The sequence below is a fragment of the Amblyomma americanum genome, chromosome 1, assembly GCF_052857255.1.
Source record: "Amblyomma americanum isolate KBUSLIRL-KWMA chromosome 1, ASM5285725v1, whole genome shotgun sequence".
Classification (NCBI taxonomy): domain Eukaryota; kingdom Metazoa; phylum Arthropoda; class Arachnida; order Ixodida; family Ixodidae; genus Amblyomma; species Amblyomma americanum.
The window spans coordinates 210169580-210194348 of record NC_135497.1 but is presented as its reverse complement, the minus strand read 5'-3'; the positions used below and the strand labels follow the sequence as shown (position 1 = coordinate 210194348).

Genomic DNA, 24769 nt, shown 5'->3' with positions numbered 1-24769 from the left:
GGACACCCCGCACGCAGAGTACAGCCTTGATCGTGTGTACAATTGCCGTAGCTCCGCGAAATCGTGAACCGCGCGCGGCGTTTCGAGGCCGCTGACGAGAGACCTCTCTCAGGCACACGCTCGATGAGGCAGTTCGGGATGCGCGCGTGTGTGTTTCGTGTCCACCCTGCCGCACTGTGTCTTGCTTTTCCCTGTGACTGGCCCCCGCTGCCTGGCCTGCCGACGGCGGCCGGCCGTGCGCCCCGGAGGCGCACCGGCGGGCCGTCGGGGCGGGCCCCCCGACGAGGAGCGACTAACACATTTTCCTCTCTCTCTCGCATGTGCCCCCCTTCACACGCACTCCCACACATGTGCCGGGTGCGCTGGTTCGAACGGTGTGTGTCTCGCCCTCAGAGACCCCCGCTGGGAAGGTTAAATTAAAAGGTACAGGGACTCCCCCCACCTAGAAGCAGTGTCCTGCCCGCAACGTAGTCCAGGTCCAAAAGCGCCGTCCGCGCGCGGCGCGCGCGGTGCCTGCGATAGAGCGCGCTAGCCGGGGACCTCGTAGTCCGAGCATCGTGACGCCCCCAGTCGGCGCCCAACGCTCACCGGCCGCTCCTCTCTTGCAGGCTTCGCGAGGGCTTCCTACCTCAAAACGAAGATTAAGAACAAGGGAGCCTGTAGAGCTTTCTGGAAGGCCGAGAAGCAATTCAGGTAAGCAGACTGCGACCTTTGTGCTGTAGAACGCATCTTCACTGCGTCCTGCATGGGGCAGCAGCGCATCACGGTGCCGTCTCTGCCCACGCAGATGTCTTATAGTCGCCAGCTTCGGCGGACGCAACTCGAGGCGTTCAGCGTTTGAAGTGAATCCTGGCGTATTTTTTCCCCATGAAGTGTTCGCAACTTTCGCCCGCCTTTGCATAGGTTCTCTGGGTACAACCTCTCGTGCTTGTTGTGCCGCGAAACAACGAGTGGCGCAAGGATCCGTGTTCACACAGTGGTTATTACACATTGTTCCAGGTTCTTCATTCGTCAGGTCGTCAAGACGCAAACTTTCTATTGGGTTGTGATTGTACTTGTGTTCTTAAACACGGTGTGCGTTGCAGTGGAGCACCATGATCAAGATCAATATCTCACAGACTTTTTATGTGAGTCCCCATTTTTGGCCCAACACGCCTTTCCTCACTTGTCTGAAGATTAACGAAAACTCCTTCCACGGCGCTGTTTTCTTTTCTTTCACTTCTCGTTTTCAGATTATGCAGAATTTGCATTTTTGGGGCTATTCATCTTCGAGATGTTAATCAAGGTGTATGCTCTTGGACCACGCATTTATTTTGAATCGTCTTTCAACAGATTCGACTGTGTAGTAAGTACCCGTATTCTCGTTCATTCCTTCACCAAAGAGCTTTCCTTCACTGGTCACATTTGCAAGATGTTTGCCTTAAAGGTTTCCTGGTACCTTCGAATTTGACAAATGTTCATGGACGTCGCCTTTGTTCCAGGTTTCGCTCAAGTAGTCACGACAGTTGTTTTTCATCATCATCATTATTATTATTATTATTATTATTATTATTATTATTATTATTATTATTATTATTATCATTATTATTATTATTATTATTATTATTATTATTATTATTATTATTATTATTATTATTATTATTATTATTATTATTATTATTATTATTATTATTATTATTATTATTATTATTATCAGCAGCAGCAGCAGCAGCAGCAGCAGCAGCGAACTCACCCATTAAGTTGTAGATTGAGTTTTTATCCTGCATGCTAACTGCGCGGTTGCCACAAAATGCTGTATCGGTGTTAAAACGGCAGTGCTATCTATAGCGCGTTACGTTTAAAACCAATTCAGGAAAGCGTCGCGCGTATTCAGCTTCATCACAGGCTTATTTCGAGAAGCACATGTGTATAGCCGCGTACACGTGGCCGCCTTTCCCTTTGGTGATGTCCAGGTTATAGCGGGTAGCATCTTTGAAGTGGTCTGGTCCAGCCTGAAGGAAGGCTCGTTCGGACTGTCTGTTCTCCGGGCCCTTCGGCTGCTGCGTATCTTCAAGTTTACCAAGTGAGTGACAGCACTGAAATACAACATGATTCGGAAAATGGGACCTGCATTCAGAGCCGGGTCACCACGGCTGCGAATGCAGGACGAGCGTTGATGGCGTTCCCTTTCATGTAAAAAAGAACATTTTGGTTACGTTAGGTAAATAATCGACACCTCAAGTCGTCCGTACCTTTCGACGGTGGCGGCTGCCTTTTTTTTTTCAATCTTCTTATATTGGCTAAGCATCACTGGGGAAAAATAGAATCAAAGAACTGGCATCGAAAAGAACCAAGCGCAGCGAAATGACAGAACTCGGAAATATTTTGCGGCATGGCTGAGTCGGAAAAAGTAAGCCGCCTTTTGTCCGCTTGAAAAAAATAAAATAAGAGGAGAAGCTTACAGGTTTTATTGTTCATAACTGCACACGTTCCACTATTTGTTTTGTATCATACGCCAAATATAGTAAGGAAAAACTATGTCGCTAGCGTGCAGTGCCATTGTCCTGCTTCGCAACAAGAGTAGAGAAGTGGTCGTAGGTATTGTGACACTGCAGTTTATATCATTTTCATGCATATGATCTGCGTGCGACACCAAAGCAACTGGCAGCTTTGCTGCTTTGATTTGCTGTTTTGTGTGATAGGGCGCGGCAACAGCAGTGCACTCCCCGCGCTGGCCAGATTTTTTTCCTGCCAGGTTTCACGAACCGTTGTCTGGAAATTGAATATCCGGATAAATGCAGTTTCTTTTCATTCATTTTAATTAGCGGGTGTGGAGAATACCTTTCTTCGACCTGGTCGACAACAAATAACAATTACATGGCATTGCTGCCAGCTGTTTCCTTGACGACTTCGCGAGACCTTGTATGAGCCGAAGTTGATTAAAAAAAACACACAGTGGCAGTCTGACCGCACTCGCGCTTACTGAAACAGGCCGCCGTTTACTCGTGTTGTAATGAAATCTATCACCCAAATGCTCAGACGTTTACGCGCCCTCGTGACACACGCACTGTTTCTGGTGCAGGTACTGGTCTTCGCTACGGAACCTGGTGATATCTTTGCTGAACAGCATGCGCTCCATCATCAGCTTGTTGTTCCTGCTCTTCCTGTTCATCCTCATTTTCGCGCTCCTTGGCATGCAACTCTTCGGCGGCGTGTAAGTGCAAGCTCTACTGGCATACCTGGTGCACTGCGCGCTTCTGCGCACCTCTTTAATCGCAAACACACGCTGGGAACAGTGGTTTCACCGGGGTTTGTGACTGCACTGAAGCTTGCGGTGTAAAACCGGTTGCGAAAAATTCATCGGGCACCGATTGCTTTGCCGTGAATCTGTATGCACAGTCCGTGACCTGCGTCTCTGGACCGCGTGCTCCGCAGACGAAGCCGATAGCTCTATGATTACCCGCCCGCTGGAGACCACACTTGTGGAGGTGGAAGTAAACTTTTACCTCCACAAGTGTGGTCTCCAACAGTTGGCTAACGATAGAGCTATCGGCTTCGTTTGCGGAGCACGCGGTCCAGAGACGCAGGTCACGGGCTCTGCATTTGTCCCTGTTTCCAGAGGGTAACTTGGCCATCGCTGAACCCTCGTTCCACACTTGAACGGCGTTACGCATAGAGGGCTCAGTGTCTCTCTTTCTGCTTTATCACCTTGAGCCCCTTACTGCAAAATTTCTGGGCTCGGGACACCTTGATAGAGGAGCACAGTGCTCCTGTACCGACCGACACGCCGTCTAACACCTAGTCTGCACTGTTTAAATGTGGGGAGGATCTGTGTAATTAAGGTGTACTGCTGTCGCGTAAAATACGCAACATCTGCGCGATGTAACAGCGCCATTTTGATGCAGCTGGTGAAGGTTTGCTGTTAACCACATGGCAGAATAAGAGAGAATCTCGTTTTCATATAAGTGCAATTTTATTTACAGGATGCAAATTCCAGGAAGCGCTGCATAAAGACGTCGACGGTTTTTTCTCCTCTTTGTCAAAAAAGAAACAGAAAAACGCAGACCGTTATTCGCGAAATGTTTGTTGTCTTTCCTTTTTTAACGTCACTGACTAAAAGCCGGCAAAAGATATCTAACTTAACCGCACTGAAGTTGTAGAGTCACGCGCGCTGTGCAGAATGCTCCTCAAGCCTCTTGTGGTTGGCAGTGATTTGGCCTTACGAGCTGAGTTTGGAACGCCGTGTATAAATATGTACTTACTTCTTATTTCTATAAAAAGGATGCTCGTGCTTTGGCTGAATTTGAATTTCGTGAACCTCCATATTGGTGCAAAAATGTGGTTCGAAGAATTAAAAAGCAATTACGCTGATGTCTTTTTAAAATTTTGTCGTATTTTTCTTCTTTCCTACAGATTTAACTTTCCCGAGGGCACGCCGGCGGCAAATTTCAACACTTTTCCAATTGCCTTGCTCACAGTGTTTCAGGTAACAGTCATACGACACCTCTTGCGCACCACTGTCGGACATTCGGTGCAACGCTGTACCACAATATGGCCACAAATGAATGTTTATCACATCATGTGTGGTGACTATTGGTGCGGCCATCCCCATTTATATTAATCAGCAAAACAATATTATTCTCTGATGATGTGAAGCTTCGAAAGTTTTTTTTCTTTTTCGTAAACACCGATGAAATAACTTCACTGAAACCTCAGAGTGCTATTTTTGGCGCTCGTATCAGACTAAGTTTTCATTTCTTGTTGCTGGTCCGCCTCCACCGTGCATCTTCTTATCTTTTCTCGCTTCATTTGTTTTTGCTCATTTCAGATATTAACGGGGGAGGACTGGAACGAAGTCATGTATAATGGCATTCAGTCCCAAGATGGAATTCACGGTGGGATGATCTACAGCCTTTACTTCATTATTCTCGTCCTTTTTGGCAACTGTATCCTTTTTCTCATTTAATCGTCCTGTTGGAGACCCACGCTTACGTCCTAAAGCCATGTTGTAATGCGGCAGTACGCTCGACATGAAACGCGCGCGACACTCCACCCATGACCGCCTGACAGTGGTCGACAAGCGTTCATTCAGCCATGCACCCGTCCTCTGTCCAACGATCAAAGCATCACGTCTGCAAATAACGATGAGAATGACCACTGCGCTCACACCTTGTACGTATTTTAATTGGCTTTCACGTTTATCAGCACAAGTCATGTTTTTAACACAATCGTGCATACATACAGGCTGCTGTAGTGGTTTATTGTAGTTTATTTTTTTAGGCAAATAGGGTGGCTCGTTCATAATGCATTTCTGCTTAAGAGAAGTTGTAATGCACGCATTTGTGCTTACTTGTACACTGCGAAAGCATACAGTGGTAAAGTCACTGTAAACGTACCACAGGCTGAAGGTTTATAAATAGCATTTTACTTGTCTCATGCTGAAGTGGACTGGTAATTAAGAGGTCTCCAGAAAGTACAGCGCTACCGCCGCTTAAAAAGGTGTGCCTAGCCGCTGTGGACTTGCGTCAGCCTTGACTCTGCGAACAGATACCCTGTTGAACGTATTCTTGGCCATCGCTGTGGACAACCTGGCAAACGCCCAGGAGTTGACTGCAGCCGAGGAGGAAGACGCGGAGGAGGAGAAGGAGGTGGGTGTTCACTTGGCGCTGGAGCACCTGTCGACAGTGGCGCCATAGTTGCAAGGGCAGTCGTAACCTTAATAAGTCGCACTGCGGACTTGATATAAGCGCATATAAAGACACCGTCCCGGCAGGCTTTAGCAGGGAAGTGGCGACCGAGGGTAGCCGCGGGGCTTGTCCAAGTTTCGGAGAGAGTATTGCGTACCTGCCCAAGAAGTATGTACGCGCGCCACCGTCCACGCTACGAACACTTGGCATTGATGGTTTCGCACTAGGTGCGCAGTGAGGTACTGAGAACGTAAGGCCGGGCAGGAGCACGAATTTCGTATGCGTCTTGCACACACCGTCTGGGTAATAATGGAATTCGAGGCCGAGCATAAGCGGTGCATACCTCATTAATACGCTCGAGTGGGAGGGGAGGGGGCGGGGGATAGTTGTGTCGGGTGATTAATCAGTGACTTGGCCTGTTTTCTTAGCGCTTTTTGTATGTAAGAGAATTTCGCAGCCGCAGTGGACTGCCTTATACTATCTACACTAGTTTGTCTTCCTATGCATCGGTTAAATTATCAACGGGTACAGCAGCAGTCTGCAGATAACAGTCGGATACAACTAAAGTCGGATACCCGCAGTCGGATACAACTTAAGTCTAAGGTGACCGCCGCACAGAATTCCTCCGTGACAAAAAGTAGTCCGTTGCTAAAAATTTTCTTGTTACCTAAACAAAAAGGTAGTTACCAGACGAAATTGTAACTGAAGGTTTTTTTATGCCTCTGGCTTGTTTAATATAGCCAAAAATCAAAAAGCTTATTTCGTTCACTGTTGTGACTGGCCAGCGGAGTGATACACGACGCCGCGGACCATTGTCACCAACTACTCTTTCGCTAAGTTGTATCCTACGTAGTGCAACATGGCTATACATCTTCCAGCTGCCATCCGCTGTTTTGAACTGCGTGCCGCAGGGCAGTTAAGCTGTGGTGTACTTGGACTAGCTCCTTACGCGTTTCTTCGCGATCGTCTTTCATTGCAGCTAGCCAGTGCATATCTGGGGGGCACTTGTGTTCGTGCCCGTGGATGATTTGCAAACAATGCTGCTTTTCACGTTCAGCTGTCTTAATTTAGCCTCAGTGCTTTCAGTGCTTCACTACTTCAATTTCTCTTGTTATCATTTTGCCTCACTCCCTTAACAATGTCACGCTGTGGATAATTCATTGCATCCAGTGCAGAAGCTGAGCAATCCACGTTCCTTTCTCGCAGAGGGCTAAGGAGGAGCTGGAGAAAGAAATTGCTGATCTGCAAATGGCAACCACGGGTAGCTTGGATCCGCCTCAGGTGAACATCTGCCCGCCGTCACCTCAGAGCGGCGCACCAGGCAAAGGGAAAACTTTCCCCTTGTAAGTGCACCCAGTCTTGCCCTTCGCCTTTACGTCTTCCTTAACACGCTCTCTCTCCGTTTCCGCTCCCTGCAGCCAAGAAAATCAGTTAGAAGCTGGATCTAAATTCAAGGGAACCAATGACAACAACAACATTGATGTTGATGAAGGTGCGTGTACGTTTGTTTGCCTTTTCGGTGCGTGCGTGTGTGTGTGTGTGTGTGTGTGTGTGTGTGTGTGTGTGTGTGTGTGTGTGTGTGTGTGTGTGTGTGTGTGTGTGTGTGTGTGTGTGTGTGTGTGTGTGTGTGTGAGAGGGAGAGCGTTCTCGTCTAAGGCGCTATTTATGAATTGTCTTGGCGCTTACGTCCCATTACTGTGAGCTATGTTTTTGGCGCTTACTCCCACTAAACTGCTACTGCTGCGTCCGGTTCTTTCCGTGTTAATGCGGTTGGCTGCTGGTGTTGTGACAGTAATATACACGGCACGTCTATCTCACGGCACGTCTATCTCAATGCATTTGATATTTTCTCAACTTTACGGAGAATATTCAATTTCTTGCAGATTACGCACCTCCTAGGGAGGACGACGATGAAGACGAAATTACTGGTCCAAAGCCGATGATGCCGTATTCATGCATGTTCATCTGTTCTCCGACAAATCCGTAAGCTGCTCACTTTTTGTATGCTTAAGGTGTCAGGTGCACGTCCTGCAGGAGAAGTGACAAATAGTGCGAGGAATTCCATAGCACTCGAGCGGCATTACTTTTTCTGATTTCGAAACAACTAACATATACTAGGCAAAAATTTCTGCTTAAAATGTCATGGGTGCACTTTCATTTGGAAGGGTCCTGAAACATTGCCCTGTCAGTCAGAAGAAGCAAAGCCTTAGAGACTGTTGGGAGCCCTGCAAGCGATGTCGTCTGCAGGCAGCGCAGAAATGCCGCCAGCTAATAACTGTTATAATTTTCGTCAAACTCTAATTTATTTGGTGAAATCTCATATTAGACGTCAGTTTCTTGGGCGTGACTGATCGCTTATCAGGCTCATTACGCTTATACATCGATTTTACAGGCAGACGCAAATAATAATTACCAATGTTTTCTCCTCGAGAAAGGATAATGAGCGACCTCATTTACAAAATCTCGGTACCTAAATGATTATAGTTTGGTAGAATTCACAACAATCTGACTGGTCTAGTTGATCAATATTAGAGAAGTGCTAACTGCTGTATTGATTATGCGATTTTAATTATCACGCGCAGCAACATTTCAATGCGGCAGGCGCGCAAACTGCGATCTCATATTGCGGTGGAATTATCTACACGGAGCTCGGCGTTATTTCAAGGCTTCCTTAACTCATCTCGCTTTTCACGTCATCTGCATTAGTGCCTCGAAACTGTGCCCTGGCTTCTAGGCTTCAACCAGCATAAGAGTGCGAAAGTCTGCTAGCTAGTGCGAAATGTATTGAGTGTAAAAGATCAGTGGCTGCTGCGAATAGTCGAATCTGCATTTTTTTTATACTAATGCTACGACCTTATAACACGAGCAAAACGGTAGTTGCTACGGAGCGCGTATGAAGAATGCATTTTCAATTCAAATGCATTTGTCTTCGTGGACGCTAAACCGCTGACCACGTTGCGCACTTTTGTGGGCTGCCTAACTGGTGAAACGCCAGCAGTTCGCATAGCAACTAAATCGTGAGAGTGGCGCTAATTTTTCCTCTTTCTTGCCGCAGGATCCGACGAGCCGCCCATTTCATTGTTAATCTTCGTTACTTCGAGCTGTTCATCATGATCACCATTACGCTTAGTAGCATTGCCTTAGCCGCAGAAGACCCAGTGGAGGAAGACTCGACGAAGAATAGAATCTTGAACTACTTCGACTATGCGTTCACGGGGGTGTTCACTGTCGAGATGCTTCTAAAGGCAAGGCATTTGGGTCCCGGCGGCTTCTTCGAACGCGGGGGCTTATCCGCTTTTGCGTTGCAGATCGCCGACCAGGGCGTCATCTTTCATCCGGGAGCCTACTGCAGAGACTCCTGGAACATTTTAGATGCCATTGTCGTCATTTGCGCACTCATTGCCTTCGCATTTGCGTAAGTCTTTTCTCGATTGGGCTTTTATTGGTTTTCTTGTCTAGCCTGAACTGGCCTGTCATTACCATGAGAAACAAATAATTCACTGTAAGAATGGCTTTTCAGTGCTTTTCGCAACTTTCAGGGCTTTGAATGATTCAGGAGCACTCTAGACAGCATGTTTCGCCTCAATTACGGCTGTGTTCTGTTTGGGACCTTGCTGTATCGTTCAGGTCATGCGTGCGCGCAGATCTGCTGCTATTATGTAAGAAGCCATTGAATGTTCTTTTCAAGCTGCTCTTCTTCTTCTCTCTCCTTTCAATAAGGTGCAGCAGAGAAGAAAAAATTTCACTTGAAGGAAAAACGTTTTAGTTCTCATCTGCTTGGTGCTGTCCAGAGCACCCTCACCTTTTTTTTCTGCTGCCATTTACTCTCTCTTGGACGTCTCAAAGAGCCTAATTATGCCTCGCTGCCTTTACAGGGGAAGCTCCACAGGTCAAAACCTTAGCACCATCAAATCACTGAGGGTCCTACGAGTCTTGCGGCCTCTGAAAACCATTAAACGCGTCCCCAAGCTAAAGGTAAAAAGCTCGGGTTTTTTCCTTGGTCTTGAGATTACTGTTATCAGTGCGAAATTGCTTTTCTCGTACTTGTTTTCCTTCTTCCGAGTATAACTTACTGCCACATGCTAACGTACCCTCTGATTTTCCCCCCTTATAGGCCGTGTTCGACTGCGTAGTCACATCCCTCAAGAATGTGTTCAACATACTCATCGTGTACATTTTGTTCCAATTTATCTTTGCTGTGATATCCGTTCAACTATTCAATGGCAAGTTTCACTATTGCACTGACGCGTCCAAGCTCACGCAGATGGAATGCAAGTACGTATTCCAATAGATTGATTTGTTCCACTAACGCGGACCCCCTTAATTTTGTGCGTTGCACGTGATGTCGCTTGCAGTGCCTTTGCTGTTGGTTTCACGTAGCTTTCCACTGACGCATGTCCATCAAAACGCAGGCTGAGCCCAACATTGTGATAACTATTCGCAAAGGGCATAAAAAGCGTGAACAAAGGATAAGTGCTAGCGCACGTCTCGATTACAAGACCGCGGAACCGAGTGCTTTTCGTCTTGGTCACTAAGCCGCTTGCCCGCTCTCTCCTGCCCAGGGGAGAGTACTACGTGTTCAGCGACGCCGACAAGCCACCAAAGGTGGAGAGGCGTCAGTGGAAGCACCAGCCTTTCCATTACGACAACGTGATGGCGGCCATGCTGACCCTGTTCACTGTGCAGACGGGAGAGGGCTGGCCCCAGTAAGTATCTGACGCCCTTTCTCCCATCATTTGCTTCTCTCTTCTTCGCCCTGAGAGGGAATTGAAAAACGTTGTTCCCTCTCTTATTCGCAGCTCTTTCAATTTCTTCTGCCGTGAGCTGGGATGGGCAGTTGACCGAAAAAATAACGTTTACGCATAGAGGCTCCTTCCTTTCTAGACAGAGCCGGCCATGTGTGTGCTTGTATCTTTGTTTACAGAAAGCAAAAGTGCCGCCGTGGTGACGTAGCGGTTATGGCGCTCTGCTGCTGACGCGAAAGACGCGGGTTCGATCCAGGCCGTGGCGGTCGAATTTCGAGGGAGGCGAAATTCTAGAGGCCCGTGTACTGTGCGATGTCAGTGCACGTTGAAGAACCCCAAGTGGTCGAAATTTCTGAAGCCCTCTACTACGGCGTCTCTCATAGCCTGAGTCGCTTTGGGACGTTAAACCCCCATAAATCAAAGGAAACGAAACCAGAAAGCAAAAGTATATGCTGTTCGATGCGTCGCGGCGACTCCCGGCTTGTCATAACTCAGAAAGGGCTCTTTTCTTCGATGTATTACATTTACTGGTGTGCTGGCTGTGCATCTAACGGCATTTGAAAAGACAAAAAAAAAGCTTTAATTTTGGCACTTACGCTTCACTTAAGCAGCGTAGTACATGCAGTTTGGGTGTATGCAGTGCGCTGAACACAAGCGTCACTCTGTGTGCATATGTACGCAGTTAGTGCCCGTCGCAGTTTTCTACCCTTCTCTGCTTCACAGTTCCAGCATGTGTCACACCAGAATGCGGCTGTCCTGATGCGTTCTGTCATTCGTAATTGAAAGAAAGATGACGTGGAAAGCCCGCTGGAGGAACGTGGCTAACACAATGTATTGAGCACTGAAAAAAAAAAAAACAGCAGCTTTTGGAGTCATGCGATTGCTTTTTTTTGTTGCTTTGCTCTCTCGTTGTCCGTGCACTACTTCTTCCTAGGAATGACGTAGTTAATACATCGAACCTCCGCTAATGCATTAAAGGCGTCGGCACAGTGTACTTCGGTTTGCAGTCACGCACTCAGATGTGACCCCCGATGCTGGTTGTGTGTAAACAGCGCGCGCCTGAAGTTTTACGCATATTAGCCAGCTGAGAATGTACTGGCTACTGGAACATACTTCAAACGCGACGCGTAATGTCTCCCTCGGTATGTTTTCCCCTGATCTGCAAAGAAGAGCATTACGACCATGGCGCTGTCCACAGATTGCCCTCATGCATGACGCCGGTCTGTGTTGTTGGACATTTCGCACAGCTGGGCACTTCAGCGATATTAGGATCTCACTGCGTCTGAAGATGGCTGAGCCTAGTTAGCTATAAATAGTATGTAGTGCTTGGCAGCCACGCGCGCTGCCTTCCGTTCACTCTTCCCTTCGGGAAAAGCCAGCTCTTCCGTAGACATACCACTGCGCGTTGTTATAAAGGGCATAACTTCTTCGTCGTTCTCCTTCCTAACGCTGGCGTCTCGCCTGTCCTCTTTACAGAGTGCTTCAGAACTCGATGGACTCCACGGATGAGGGCAAGGGGCCCCTGCCTAGATACCGAATTGAGATGTCCATTTTTTACGTCGTCTTCTTCATCGTGTTCCCTTTCTTCTTTGTAAATATCTTCGTAGCGCTCATCATCATCACTTTTCAAGAGCAGGGTGAGAAAGAGCTCGAAGAAGGCGAGCTTGACAAAAATCAGGTGAGCATTTTCGGGGTTTCTTATTAACAGCTTGCGCCACACGCCACTTGGTATGCCATGATCCTCGGCTCTTCATTTTTCTTCTTGACGTGCCCCGCTTGCTTAAAATAAACCACTCTCATCTGCAGAAAACAACGCGCGGAAAGGCCAGCTACTCAAAAATTTCCCCTTGCTCGATTTTCTAGGCGACGTACTCTAAATGGATGCGCGCTTTGTTCTGGTTGAACTGCTGCTACCAGATCTCAGGCCATAGCCTATGTACGGCTTCAGTATAAAATTTTAAGCGGTAAATTTTTCGAGTCTGAGCTGCCGGTGGAATTTAAAGTTCTTGTCCAAGGAATAATTGCAATGGCAAAGGGTGCAACTCAGGGGTGGATGTATGCGGAGGAAGGGGGGCGGAGGGAGTGGTCACCTCCCTAAGAGATAAATTTTACGCAGGGAAGCCATGCTGAACAACATTTATTTTTACGAAATAAGAACAAGAAACACATGGTTCAATACGACGGCTGACCCCCACCCTCCGCAACTGCCCCTTCGAAAAGTGACTCAGAATCCGCCCCTGCTGTTGCTTCGTAAGCTGTTGGTGAGATTGGTACGCTACAGAACATCATGCCATGCCCGAGCGGTGAAGAACTAAAAATAATATACGTGTTTTTTTACTATTAACAGGCTTTAAAAGCAGCTTATCGACAAGCTACCGCCATGCGCATTCGATTTCGATTTTCTACCTCTGCGGAATGCAGCACGCGGTGTTTTAACAGAGCTTTGAATATCGCCCGTTATCTTCCCGTTCCAGAAATCCTGTATAGATTTTGCCATTCAAGCCAAGCCACTGCAGAGGTATATGCCAAAGAACAAAGACAGTTTTAAATACAAAGTGTGGAAGATAGTCGTTTCAACTCCCTTCGAATACTTTATCATGGTATTAATTGTGCTCAACACCGTTCTGCTCATGATGAAGGTAAGTGGAAAGCTGCACCGTCCTCCTCGTCGTCCGAGTGTGTCGTTTTACCTGTCGCGAGATTGGCCGGCGGCCGCGCACCCCCGCCCGCGGCTCGGGCACGGCCACCCGCGGCGCCGGGGCGCGCGACCGCGCCGGTGCTCCTGGTTGACGATGGTGGTGATTATGCGGCATGAGGCGGCGGGCGGCGGCCTGCATGAGGCCCCCTTGGTGTGTGCATCGGGGCCCGAACACGGCTGGGCTCGGCGGCCGCCCTTGCATGCGGCCCCGCCCTGCTTCCTCCCTGGTGCTTGCTCTGCCATGGTCAGCCGGCGCGCGCGCACCAGTCCGGACGCACGCAGGAAGCGCCCGCACCAGCAGGACAGTCGCTCGGGGCCGTAGTGCACCGGTGCCACACGCGCCGGTTCCTCGCGTAGGTTGGGCTGCTGCCCCTGCGTTGAAAGCCGCCCGTCCAGTGAGGTTGTCTGTGTCCCGGGTTGTCCGCTGAGGCTTTAGTCTTGATTGCGCTTTATTTATTTAGTGCTCACCTTTCTATCAAACAGTTCATTCTTCGTGTTACCGGGCGTCGAGAATGGAGGGGGGCGTTCGTGTGTTCGCCTCTTTGGTTCTGACCTCTCAGACTCATGTACAGATTGTCGTGCTCAGGACTGAATGCAAGTTAAGAAGGCATGACTCACACGCATTCCCGCTTTGAACATTGGCTGATGTAAGGTTTGTCCACGTTCTACACATTCCGTCTTTCCATTTTTGCGCTTGCGTGTGCGTGTACCGCAAGCACTGACAGCTGAGATTTGGGTTTTCAGTCGGCTACTTAAAAAAAAAAAACAGGCCGATGCAGCCTAGTAATTTATTCTTGTATATTGAAAAGAATCTTTAATTTTCATTTGTTTTGTTGGAAAACTCACTACTTCAATATTTTAGAGGCTTTAATCACAAATAAAGCGGCATTCGCAAGCACGAGGACTCTGTTCTAATCTAATACTTGGTTACACAGCATCACGTTTACTTTGCATGCATTCGTTCTCAAGACAAAAGATGTGTTCATTAATATGTCCATGTCATGATTCCATAATCAAAACCATCTGATGCTTCAATCACGGCTCCATACATTTCATCAAACTTGGGCATCCTGAAAACTCTTTGATTCAGTTAAGCAGGAAAACAAGTGTGAAGGACGAATCCAAATGCTCGACCAGGTTCTCCCGCAGTTCAGTTGATTCGTATGTTCCGTTGCTTTATATAATGAGAGATGCGCCAGCATTATTTCCTCGTCTTGTGCGGTGCATATTGACATCGCCGTTCCAGGTCAGACAGTGGAGTGAACTGATGCCTGTCCGGTACATATGGGTTGTCAACGACAGCCTCACATCTTCTGGTCCCCTTCGACTGGCTACTTCTTGACCGAATACATTCCTTAACACCCTCTTCAGCCTTCCTTCAAATGCACCATGTTGTGACTGTGGCGATTCCAGCCCAGGGTTGACAGAAGGGAATGAATCCGAAATTCAGTTTCAAAGTGATTCCAGCTATACTGTGAAAGTATTTGCTGCTCTTTCCGGGCTTCGTTCGTGATCAGGGCTTGTGTTCGCTCGCTAGTGCCTGGGCACGAGTTCAAATACGTGCAGCGATCACTGCTGGAGCAACTCGGAGCTATTGAAGAGCGTTGTTTGCCCGAAACAAAGAAACTGACAGCAGCCAGGTGACGCAATCTAGAGTGGCAGCGCCTTAAAGCATCCTTTTTAGCTCTCGCTCTGAATCATTTCTTGCAGCTATGCGCAAGCGGACAAGGCAATTCTTGCTCTTTTTTTATTGTCCATCTTGCGTTGCAAGGCACGCAGGTTCACTCGTGAACATTGTCCGCGTTTTTATGTGCATCAGTCGTCAGCTTTGGCAAAAACGTCAGCGCCAAGCGGAGTGTGCTAAACACGCGCAGTCCGGCTGTCGCCGCGCGCGCCGTCCGTGACCATGGCATGGAGCTGGGCTGCCCCCCAGCGGCACCCGCGGCATACGCCGCGGAGGGCCCTGCAGCAGGTGTCACTTGTGCATTGCGCGCTTGCATGCCGACGCCCCGCCCAGAGGTTCAGCGCCCTGGTTTCACGCAAGACGTGCTCGGCCTTCTTGACAGAACCGTGCGCTCCGGTGAGAGCCGCAGTCGGATCGTCACTTCGAATGAGAACCAACTCTGAGCCTCGTGTTTGGCATGGGCGTTTTCACTGCCGCTCAACACACCTCACGCAGAGCATGCTGCCGTGTTGCTACGCTCTTTGGAGTTGCCCCGCCGCGGGTGTCGTGGGCTCGTCCGAGCAGGCGGCAAGGCAGGAAGCCTCGCTCAGCAGCGTCGGTTGTGCCAAATGACCTTGATGCTTGTGCCAGGACTGTTCAGAGGAAGTGACTCGGGAAGTGGTTCTCAGTACATGCGCATCCTTGAAAGGAAGCTTGTATGAGAGCTCGCAGTAAACGCCACAATTTGGGTGCTTAGACGGCTTTATGCACTCCAGGTGACTTGTGGCAACTCCCAAGAGCGTAAAACCTTGAATATTGACCGATGCTGCATCATGTCGTGAGCCTTGTCGTGGACATTATGATGTGCACACATGGAACCTTTCGCGGAGCAAGCAACACGGTTTAACCGAGACAGTTTTTGATCGGCATTTAGACACTGTTTTACTGGCAGTTTTAAGGCCGTGGTCTGGAACAGATTATTGGCCACTGAAACTAGGTTATGTGGGAGAGTACAGCGCAGTCACGCTATGGCAGGAGCAGCCACACCGGCATAATGCTGCACGTTTTTCTCGTGCACATTCGATTTAATCGCGTTGCCATCCGTATTCAGAAACCCACCACATCCTAAATAGCCTCCTTATCTTTCGTTGGGCAATCGATAAAAGAAACGAAGCCCTATAAATGGGCGCACCGCATTTGAACTTGTGAAGCGCACGATTTTCGGTCTATTTGTGAAAAATCTATAGCCTTTCATGTCCATGTAGGCTGTAGAAAACCAAAGAGTTTTTCATGAAAGTTTGCAAAACGAAACTTCGCCGCCTGTTGACGAGATTTATCGCCCGTTAGCGCACCGTCACGCTGTCATTGTGTCGCAGTTTCTTGTCTTGTCCTGTGTGACAGCAGCCGCCTTCAGCAAGGCAGACACGCATTTATTTGAGCACTTCTACCTGCTCACCCTCCCTGTCACTCTGTCACTGGTCTTGAATGAGTCACTCGCGTTGAACCCTAGCTTGTAGTCTCCCAGTCAACCTATAGTGAACCTTTTTTGCCTACCCTTGTGGTCGCCACACACACTGTGTGAACCCCGACTGTGTGAGCATTTCAGCACTTATCGAACGGCTAGCATTGGTGGAATCCCCTCATCTCATATCGTGCATGCGCACACCGACGCCGCTCTCGCCATAAAGGGGACCCGTACACTGACTAGGGGTCCTGCTCCGGCAGCCGCGGTACTGAAAAGAGGTACGTTCCCATCCGAAAGCATACGTAGTTTTGATAATAAGGTCGAGCGTCCATTCCAGGCCCATCGATGCCGCTAAACGAAGTTGTTGACGCCAGCTTATGCAATCCGTGCTTACTGTGAGAAGCACCTCCACGAATCGCAGCCTGACGGCATACCAACCACATTCACTAGGACTGCTTTGCATTGTTTGACAAAGCGTTGGCAACACGACTACTCGTTCCTTTTCGCCCTAGGCAGCCAACTTAAACAAGAAATGAGACACGCTTCCAGAACCACTTCCAGACACTTCGCAGCTAGTTGCTGATGGTGGTCTGGAAATTTGTCTCCTTATCTATTTTCCTTAAAAGCAGCCAATAGAAAACTAGCAAACTTATTCCTATGTCAAGCTGGAAAGGTGCTGTGAGGATTGTTTCAACAATTTCAAAACAATTATTGGTGAACCATTTTCTCATAGGAAGGTAAGCGATGTTTTGTCGCATTGAAACCAGGACTTTCTAAGCATCTGACAAACATTCAACAAACCTTTCTTCTAATCCCATTCACATTTATTTTAAAGTTGACGCATGCGTCTGTGAGAGAGCCTACTCTTCCAGGCATATGTGCATAAGCGACGAAAATGAGCAGGCCTCAATAAAACATGATTAGTTATAACGTACACCTGCGGCTATTTCCACGTAGAATATATTGCCATTCATATTACTTCTGTCACGAATGGATCGCACGGCGAGTAAATTGTGCGGCAAGTTGACAACTATAGGTCATGCTCGATGTCGGTGTCATGCTGGTTGGACGATTTCATCGAGGAAACTTTCGTGCTCTGAAAGCGCCGCTCTAGTCTCGACCGAACGTCTCGACTGAACGCGACAGCGGCGTTGACAGGATCGGGGATTGAGCTTTTAAAAAGGTCCCTGCCAGCGCACGGGCCTCGGAGTGAAAACTGAAATCTTGGCAGTGTTTGTCAATCATGCGGAATGTAAAGCAGCGTGCTGAATAATGGAAGGGAGGAAAAGGGGTTGGGGATGGAACTACAATACTGCGGTGCATCAGCGAATACCATCAATACCGTGGATGCAACGTTCAGCTGGTCAAAGTAACACTTGAGTGAATTACACACGTTGCGCACGGAGAAGCAAGCCCCGCAATGTGTGTTCATCGTCAGGAGCAACGCGCACACCTCTGGCTTCATATGGGGAAGAAGCGCAAAGGGAGCATGTCAGGGACCACAGGCGACAACAAATCGTACGCTGTTGCTGTTCATGCACGACGCCAATCCGTTTTACGTTCAATGAATGCTGAATGGTGTTATGAAAGCATCAACGGAACTGCGGTGCTGTTCTCGCAAGAACTGTTGCTCGACGGATCGACAAGTGCCGAGAGCAGAGGCTACGTTCTGGTTCTAGCAGATATCTCGCACGTACTGTTAAAAAAAAAAATACGCTGCTCTTTTCTGTTGCCATGAAAAATCCTGTCTTCAAAATATCACCCATTCAAGACTGGGTCGTTAACCTCTCGACTCCCCTCTGTCTGAAAATAATTACTTACCAGGCGTGTGTTGCCGTTACTATGTTCTATGTTGGCGAACAAAAAGTACTGAAAGGAAGACTCTCTCCGTTTATGATGCCTCTCCGTACACCTCACAGCTGTTTAATTAAAGTTATCAGTGCAGCAGCACATTCAGTTTTGCGCACGCGGCAATTCAAAAGTATTCAGTACGAAGGGAATACTCCCGCTTTTTTTTTTTGCGCAGGAAAGGGTAGGAGATAGTTGAACTCTTGACTGGCACGATTTGGCATCCAAATTGCGTCGCGCTTCATGGATAAAGCGGAAGAAATCTCACTGGGAAGAATCGTAGCAAGGTATGCTGCTAAGAGAGCAGAATATTAGAACTAGTAAAACCACGTTTACTTGTTTAGAGGCGTTCGTGCGAAGGACACCGTGCCTCGCTGACATTTGTAAACCACCAGGAGAGTGCCGGCTTCGTAGTCTGTGTGTACGCAAGATGTGGTGTACACGGCACGATGACTAGTCATTACTTTTATTTTAAAAAACGATTATTTCCATGAGCGAGCGTGCTGCGGTTGGAAGTAGCACAATTTTATTATTCATTCCAAAATCCTGAGAGAAAAGGAGGAAACTTAGGAGAAGGTCGGTTCCTGAATACGGGCGTAACATAAGTGCTTGCCAGCACAGGGAATCTAGGACAGAAACTCTTGTATGCCATCAAGTTATAACTAATAGACCAGGAAACTTGTGACATGTAAAGCTGCCGTCTTAGTTCATGTGTTTCATTTTCGACGTCTCTCCATTCGTCCAGAGAACTTAGCAAACATATTCTACGTATCTACGGCTATGAAGTACAATGCAGATATTATGACGAGCGTAAAGGTAAAGTTAATCTTTTCGCGTTAGACTGCTTGTTGGGATATGGAGATAGTCGGTAGGCAAGGCACATCATGTGCCGGCAAATTAGCTTTTGAAAAAGAAATAAAAAAGCGTCATCTGATTAAGCTGCGCAGTTAGCGCTTCATGCAGTTAGCCGTTACATTAAAGTGCAAATAAGTGAGAAGTTCATTTTTTTTTTGGCAGTCATTTATTAGGCGGCAAAAAATTCGTCATGGGTGTTTTAACTTGTGCATTTAATCTCGGACGCAGTTGGCTGTTGTCCCGTGCAATTTCCCTGGTGTATTCCGTTCTTTGACACCCGCAGTAACGATCTAGGAAAATGCGCCAGAGCGCAGCTTGTCAGTACAAACCAACTAGCCTAGCTCGCGTGCCTTGGCTGCGAGAGATAATTGTCTGTGCGCCACTGGCTGCGTGACCGGCGGCGAATATGACGTTCCTGGCCGGGCCGTCCCCAGGGGCCAAATTGCAGTCCGTTTCGTGCATGGCAGATCGGGAGAGCTTTCCGGTGCGGGTTAGCCCCGCCACGCGGCCCAGAAGCGAGCACCCGCGAGCATGCCAGGCGCGACAGCCGCTTCTTCCCACGTTGCGCAGCTTGCTGCCCAGCACACACACGGCGAACAGTGCACACGCGTCGCGGCCCCGCCGGGCGCACGGGGCCGCCGCCGCCCGCGGGCGCCAGACGGAGGCCTCCGTAGTTGTAGCCTCCGAGGAGAGAGCATTGCTGTAGAAGGTTGTTTCTTTCTGTTTCATTTGCTTGGCTTTTGTTTTCTTTCTCTTTCTCTGTGACCCTCCCCCGTGCTTATTCCTTGGTTGGGGTCCTGTGCATCTCTTCGTGGCCGGCGGCTAGTTTTACAATCAAAGCAAGACGCTGAAGAACACGCTCCACTACATGAACGCTGCCTTCACCGCGCTTTTCACGATCGAATGCGTCCTCAAGGTGGCCGCATTCGGAGTCCGGGTAAGGCTCCCGCCTTAGGCAGCGCTTGGGCCGCCGGCACAGCCAGGGAACGCCGCCAGGGGTTCGCTGGCTGAGCCGGCCGGCCCCTAGAACCGTAGCTCCTGCTGTAAGCTGGGCAGTGGGCGCACGCCCGAGAAGCGCTTAGTGTCTCTGCTGTCACGCTGCCCTGGGCTGCGCGCTGGTGGTCAGCGCCTACCCCTCGGTGTCAGCTCAGTGGCGGCAGCACGACGGCGCCACTGGCAGGCCTGCTCTGGCCCGTGGCGGCTGCCGACCTTGTGCGGCGCATGCGCATTGCGCCGCTCCCGGTTGTGCGGGCCAGAGCGCGGTCCCCGGCCGCGCTCTCCCCGACCAACGGCGAACGGGCGAGAGCAGGTCTGGAGCTGCAATTAGCGACGCATAAGCAGCCCGATGCGCTCCTGTGCCATGCAAGGGCAAAAATCAGCCATTCGGCCTGATGGTGTCGTCTGACAAGAAAAAAAGAAATAATAAACCTGAGCTAGCTTCCCTTGAACGAGGGTGCAATTTGCTGCATGTGACATGGTGAAAGTGTGACATGGGTTTGTGCTAGCAGCATCGTAAGCATCTTCTAGGACCTCGACGCTCGCCCAACGGAGGGCCCCGTCAGGAGTGGCGTCTCTACCCATCCTACGTGTACACCGCCCCAGTCCATGCTTCACCTCTCTCTCTCTCTCTGCCCTCCTTGGTTCTCACATAACGCCGGTAGTGTTTAGTTCCCTTCGTGTTCCCGCTTCTTTTTGTTGTTCCCCCTGAGTTGGCGTATGTCCTCGGTTCCCCTGAGTCTGCCCTTTGAAGACCCCTAGCGCGCACTAACAAGTCCCGCGGCGTGGTCCAATTAGTGTCCCTTGGCCTCTTTCCGTGCCTGCCACCGAGCACCGGGCGGTGCCGCTGGCAGATGCCGCAGGGGAGCTTTCCCGTAGTGCGGGGGTTAGTCGTGTTAGGCGCGCGTACCGTGCCAAACCATCCCGCTGTGCGCGCCTTCCCGCCGATGTCGTGGCTGGGAGAAGCCGCTTCCCCTCAGTTCGAGCCCCATCGGATAGGTGCCCTTTGTTCTGCTCTCTTGGGAACATCGGCTCCCACTTACTGCCTGCTGATGTCCTGCACGCCAGACTGCATGCCAAGCATCTTCAGCACCTGCTGCCGTGTGGAGCACCCGCGACGGGTCGCCGGACGCTTGCCTGCCGCCCTGCTCGTTTCTTGGGCATGACCGCTGCACGTTACTGCTGCCGCCGTCTTAAAGTGGCTCTTGGGGGGGCTCCTTCTGCGCGCATGGCGCCGCCGAGAGGGTTCCGAAGCGCCCCTTGGGTCCGCCTCCCGACGACGGTGGGCCCAGACACACATGCCTCGACGCCCGTAGTACAAAGCAGAGTGTCGCTGGGTAGACGTAATGCAATCTTTAGGAAGGTCTAACACTCGCCTTCTGTTCGAGGTGCTGTCCTCGAAAGCAAATGCCTGTGATCTTCTGGCAAGATGTTTGAACCCCGTGAGGTGCTTTTCGTACGTTTTCATTTGTAATCGAGTTCTGACATTACTACAGGTTCCCCACAACTAGAAAGTCAGAATGTAAACAGGAACTGGGGTTTCTGTCTTGAACCCTCTTCGGAGCTATTGATTTCTTGGAATGAGCTAGATTTACTCCCGGCGTGGCTCTGCTTGGCCTGTGTCAAGACATTATTCAGCTGAAGTCTTACTGAAACCACATACCACAAAGAAGCATAGCTGGGACACTTTGAAACAGAGCCAGATGACGTAGACTGCACATGTAATGTGGGTGATTATTTTCTGTGTTGGCTTCGACTAAAGAGCCCTAAAAGTATATCTTTCATAGAAGACGAGCTAGAGTTGGCGTCGTTAGTGTAACTCAATCTGTCATCTATCTTTTGAGACTGCACCAGCTAACGATGACAACAAGAGTGGAAGTCAGAAATAATTTTTATCGCAAACGCCCAGTGTGGCGTTCGCGAGGAAGGAGTAGGCAGAACAAGGTGTGTTTGTGCACTCTTGCTCAAGGCCTGAGCATGTGGCTCCTACGCAGCAGGAGCGACGATCCAGGCCAGGCATTTCGAGAACGGTTAGCTAGTAAGCGCACCAGCATAGAGGCAGGAAGCCGCGGCGGTTTCGCACGGAGTCTGCCCTACCCTGCAGACGCGGAAGGGGAGCACGTAAGGCCCCGAGCTGCGTGTAGTTGCGTTCGCGGCGCGTAGCTGAGAGGAGCTGGATCGAATCGGGCCCGCTGGCCAAGGGGCGTTTCGAAGAGAACCCGTGGCGTACGCTGCCTCTGGGTCCCAGCAAGCGCCGGCGCGGACGCCCGCCCACACCACGGGCGAGTGGGGCCGGCCGCTGCGGGCCTCCCGGAGACAGCGTCCGCCGCCATCGGCCGCCGCCGGACGGGGCAACTTCTTTTGGGGTTCGCGCTCCTCGGTGGCTCATTACCGTCCTTCTGGTTTCTTCCCTTCCCTCCTGGTGGACCTCTAGTTCCATTATGCCAGCGATTTATATTCCGACATACTAAGCTACTTAAACATGGCCTTCACTATCCTTTTCCTGCTGGAATGTATATTCAAGTTCATGGCTTATGGATGCAAGGTTTGGGAAAAATCCTATTTTTTATCGTTCCGTTTCCTTCTGTTTGTTCCTTTCTTGCTGTGGTGACTGAAAGTGTGCGCAGCTAAAAAAAACTCGCAGCTTCTCTGTAGCGCCGTGCCTTTCGTTCTTTCCTTTCTACCTGTCGCCCACTCAGCAATGAGCTCGCCCCTTCGCGAAGCGGTCCGGCAAGAGGGATCGCCTTCGTGCTCCGCTAACCTTGCTAGGAAGAGCAGCAGCGCTTGCTCGCCGGCAGCGTATCACCGCGTACCCCATCTCGGTTAGGCCACTCCTTCTTGCCGTCCGCGCGCAACTCTTTATCAGGAAAAGCCCGATAGAGGGGGTCATGCCACACTCGTAACATTGACGCACCACACACCTTAACGAATGACGTACTGTACATCCTGCCTTTTTCGCTAAGGTTTTCATGCGCAGAATTCCGGACGTCGTGCTTCGCTTGACACATTTCAGCGGGAAGAAAGTCGCCCGGCAATGCAGGTCCCAGAAGGCGCTCAAGAGCCGCGCTCTGGGTATAACATTAGCATTAACTGCGTTATTGCGTGCTTTTTGTAAACAGGACTGCCTTCAAGAAGAGACTTCCAGTAGCAGTGCAAAGTAAATCCAAAGGCAGTTAAACACACTCATTTGCGGCGGAAATTATTCGTACGTTCGCGAGTGGCATTGTTCCGACAGATTCAATCGGCTTTCAGCATCACAAAGCAGTGAGTACATTACAATAAATTTGTGATATGCGTGGCACTGTTTGCGTGGCGTCCTACCGTTTCGTGTAGAAGAGGTGAACGGCTAGGCGTCACGAAGCGAGGTCTGTTGCTCCTGGCAAGGTTATTTAAACTCGGCGACTACAGGATGCTGCTGTACAGCACTAGTGTACATCGATGCCTGCTTGTATGTGTAAAGTCCGTCGGGTGTAATAGCGAGAAAAGTACTTCACACTGAGGTATAAGCATTTATTGAAAAATTCTTTTGACGTCGCAGACAACGGCTCCTGGGCGTAGTGTGTTTTTGTTAATCATTTATGAAATCACTGTTGCTCGTGTCCCTTTGTTTTTTTTTTTGGTATCAGAAATGACTGTTTGGTACAGCACATCCGATGGCGTGTTATGGAAACCAATACGGGCCCCAAAAGTACAAATTTTCTTTCGCACGTACACCAGTCAGGTACTGAACTTGCGGCTGCATGTTTTCTTCGTTAACGTCAGGAAAGCCAAGAAAACTGAGGATAGAGCCAAAGTGGCGCTTGCGTTGAAATGACTAGCTCTGTCATAGGAACGTCTAGCCTCCCTTCCTTATTATGTAAAAGCATTCGCCAGTGTCCAGCACACTGTATTCGCTGTCGCATCACTTAGTAGTATACGTACGACGCTCCTAAAGCTCCAGAGCTTCATCGGGGCATAGACGAGCTGTCTGCTCACTCTTCAGGAATTTGAAGCTTCACGGGCGTGGGCTGGACACTTGACAAAAACTGTACGTAACCAGGGAAGAATTTATGAGTTAGTCTTTGAGAGGGCGACTGGAAGGAGGGGGGGGGGGGGGGGCGGTTCCATTTGAACTATGTATTTCTTGGACTTTTCTCGTGTAAAAGAAAATAAAGTTCAGCATGATTTTACTGCATAAAATTTCTTATTTGGAGGGAGTGACAAATAAGACAATTTGAAGTCTCGTCGTGGTGGTACAGAGGTCACTCGTAGTGCGTTACAACTGCCGAGTCTTTCCGGACAAAGAAGCCCATACGTTTTTGGCGGTAGCGGTTATAGAAGTGGACAGCATATGCTGGTCGCCATAATCACGCTGTTTAACTACGCCGCGTACAGCCTTGGTAAAAAGTCTTCAGTCCATAGGGCTTTCTTTTGAGCCGCGTAGTCGGGCACTTAGGACACACACGATGTGTCAAATCCTTGGCAGGAGACGAAGGCACTACTCCTCACCTCTACGGAGTTCTTGAGCTTCAAGATTGCCTTAAGTTCCCGACTATACTTCTCAAAAGCAAACCCCGTGACCTGCGCACTTTTGACCAAGGTTGTACGTCCTTTCGTTACTCTGTGCGTTGCGAACAAATGTACAAACGAATGCGTTCGGCAGTGATTTTTTTTTTCATTTTTCTTCATTTATGTAGTTCATTTTGTGGTTCTCTGTGTTCTTCAGTGTTTTCCGCCATAAAAATTTTAGGCACAGATGAAATTGTCTCCTTTTTGTGTAGATCTCAGCTAGGGAAAATCAGCTGCATAGATGCAGCCTCCACGTCGACGGTAGCTTTAGCTGCACCGCGTCCG

General features: G+C 49.4%; 1 protein-coding gene across 12 annotated transcripts in view; it reads left to right on the top strand.

Annotated features, from left to right (window-relative positions):
• cac (calcium voltage-gated channel subunit cacophony) overlaps window positions 1–24769 on the top strand; it is a 530251-nt gene that overhangs the window by 470698 nt on the left and 34784 nt on the right. For 9 of the 12 annotated variants that reach the window (XM_077648396.1, XM_077648390.1, XM_077648392.1 and 6 more), the window contains 20 exons: window positions 394–423; window positions 609–693; window positions 1000–1127; window positions 1233–1345; window positions 1953–2062; window positions 3062–3193; window positions 4393–4465; window positions 4808–4925; window positions 5527–5627; window positions 6873–7009; window positions 7085–7158; window positions 7550–7649; window positions 8722–8911; window positions 8975–9081; window positions 9542–9641; window positions 9781–9941; window positions 10229–10372; window positions 11888–12089; window positions 12886–13050; window positions 19767–19877. In XM_077648396.1, coding sequence (XP_077504522.1) covers window positions 394–423; window positions 609–693; window positions 1000–1127; window positions 1233–1345; window positions 1953–2062; window positions 3062–3193; window positions 4393–4465; window positions 4808–4925; window positions 5527–5627; window positions 6873–7009; window positions 7085–7158; window positions 7550–7649; window positions 8722–8911; window positions 8975–9081; window positions 9542–9641; window positions 9781–9941; window positions 10229–10372; window positions 11888–12089; window positions 12886–13050; window positions 19767–19877 — 2381 coding nt within the window. Of the gene's footprint in view, window positions 1–393; window positions 424–608; window positions 694–999; window positions 1128–1232; window positions 1346–1952; window positions 2063–3061; window positions 3194–4392; window positions 4466–4807; window positions 4926–5526; window positions 5628–6872; window positions 7010–7084; window positions 7159–7549; window positions 7650–8721; window positions 8912–8974; window positions 9082–9541; window positions 9642–9780; window positions 9942–10228; window positions 10373–11887; window positions 12090–12885; window positions 13051–19766; window positions 19878–22370; window positions 22482–24769 lie in introns of all 12 variants that reach the window. The other 3 variants (XM_077648386.1, XM_077648387.1, XM_077648389.1) reach the window with 3 other exon arrangements.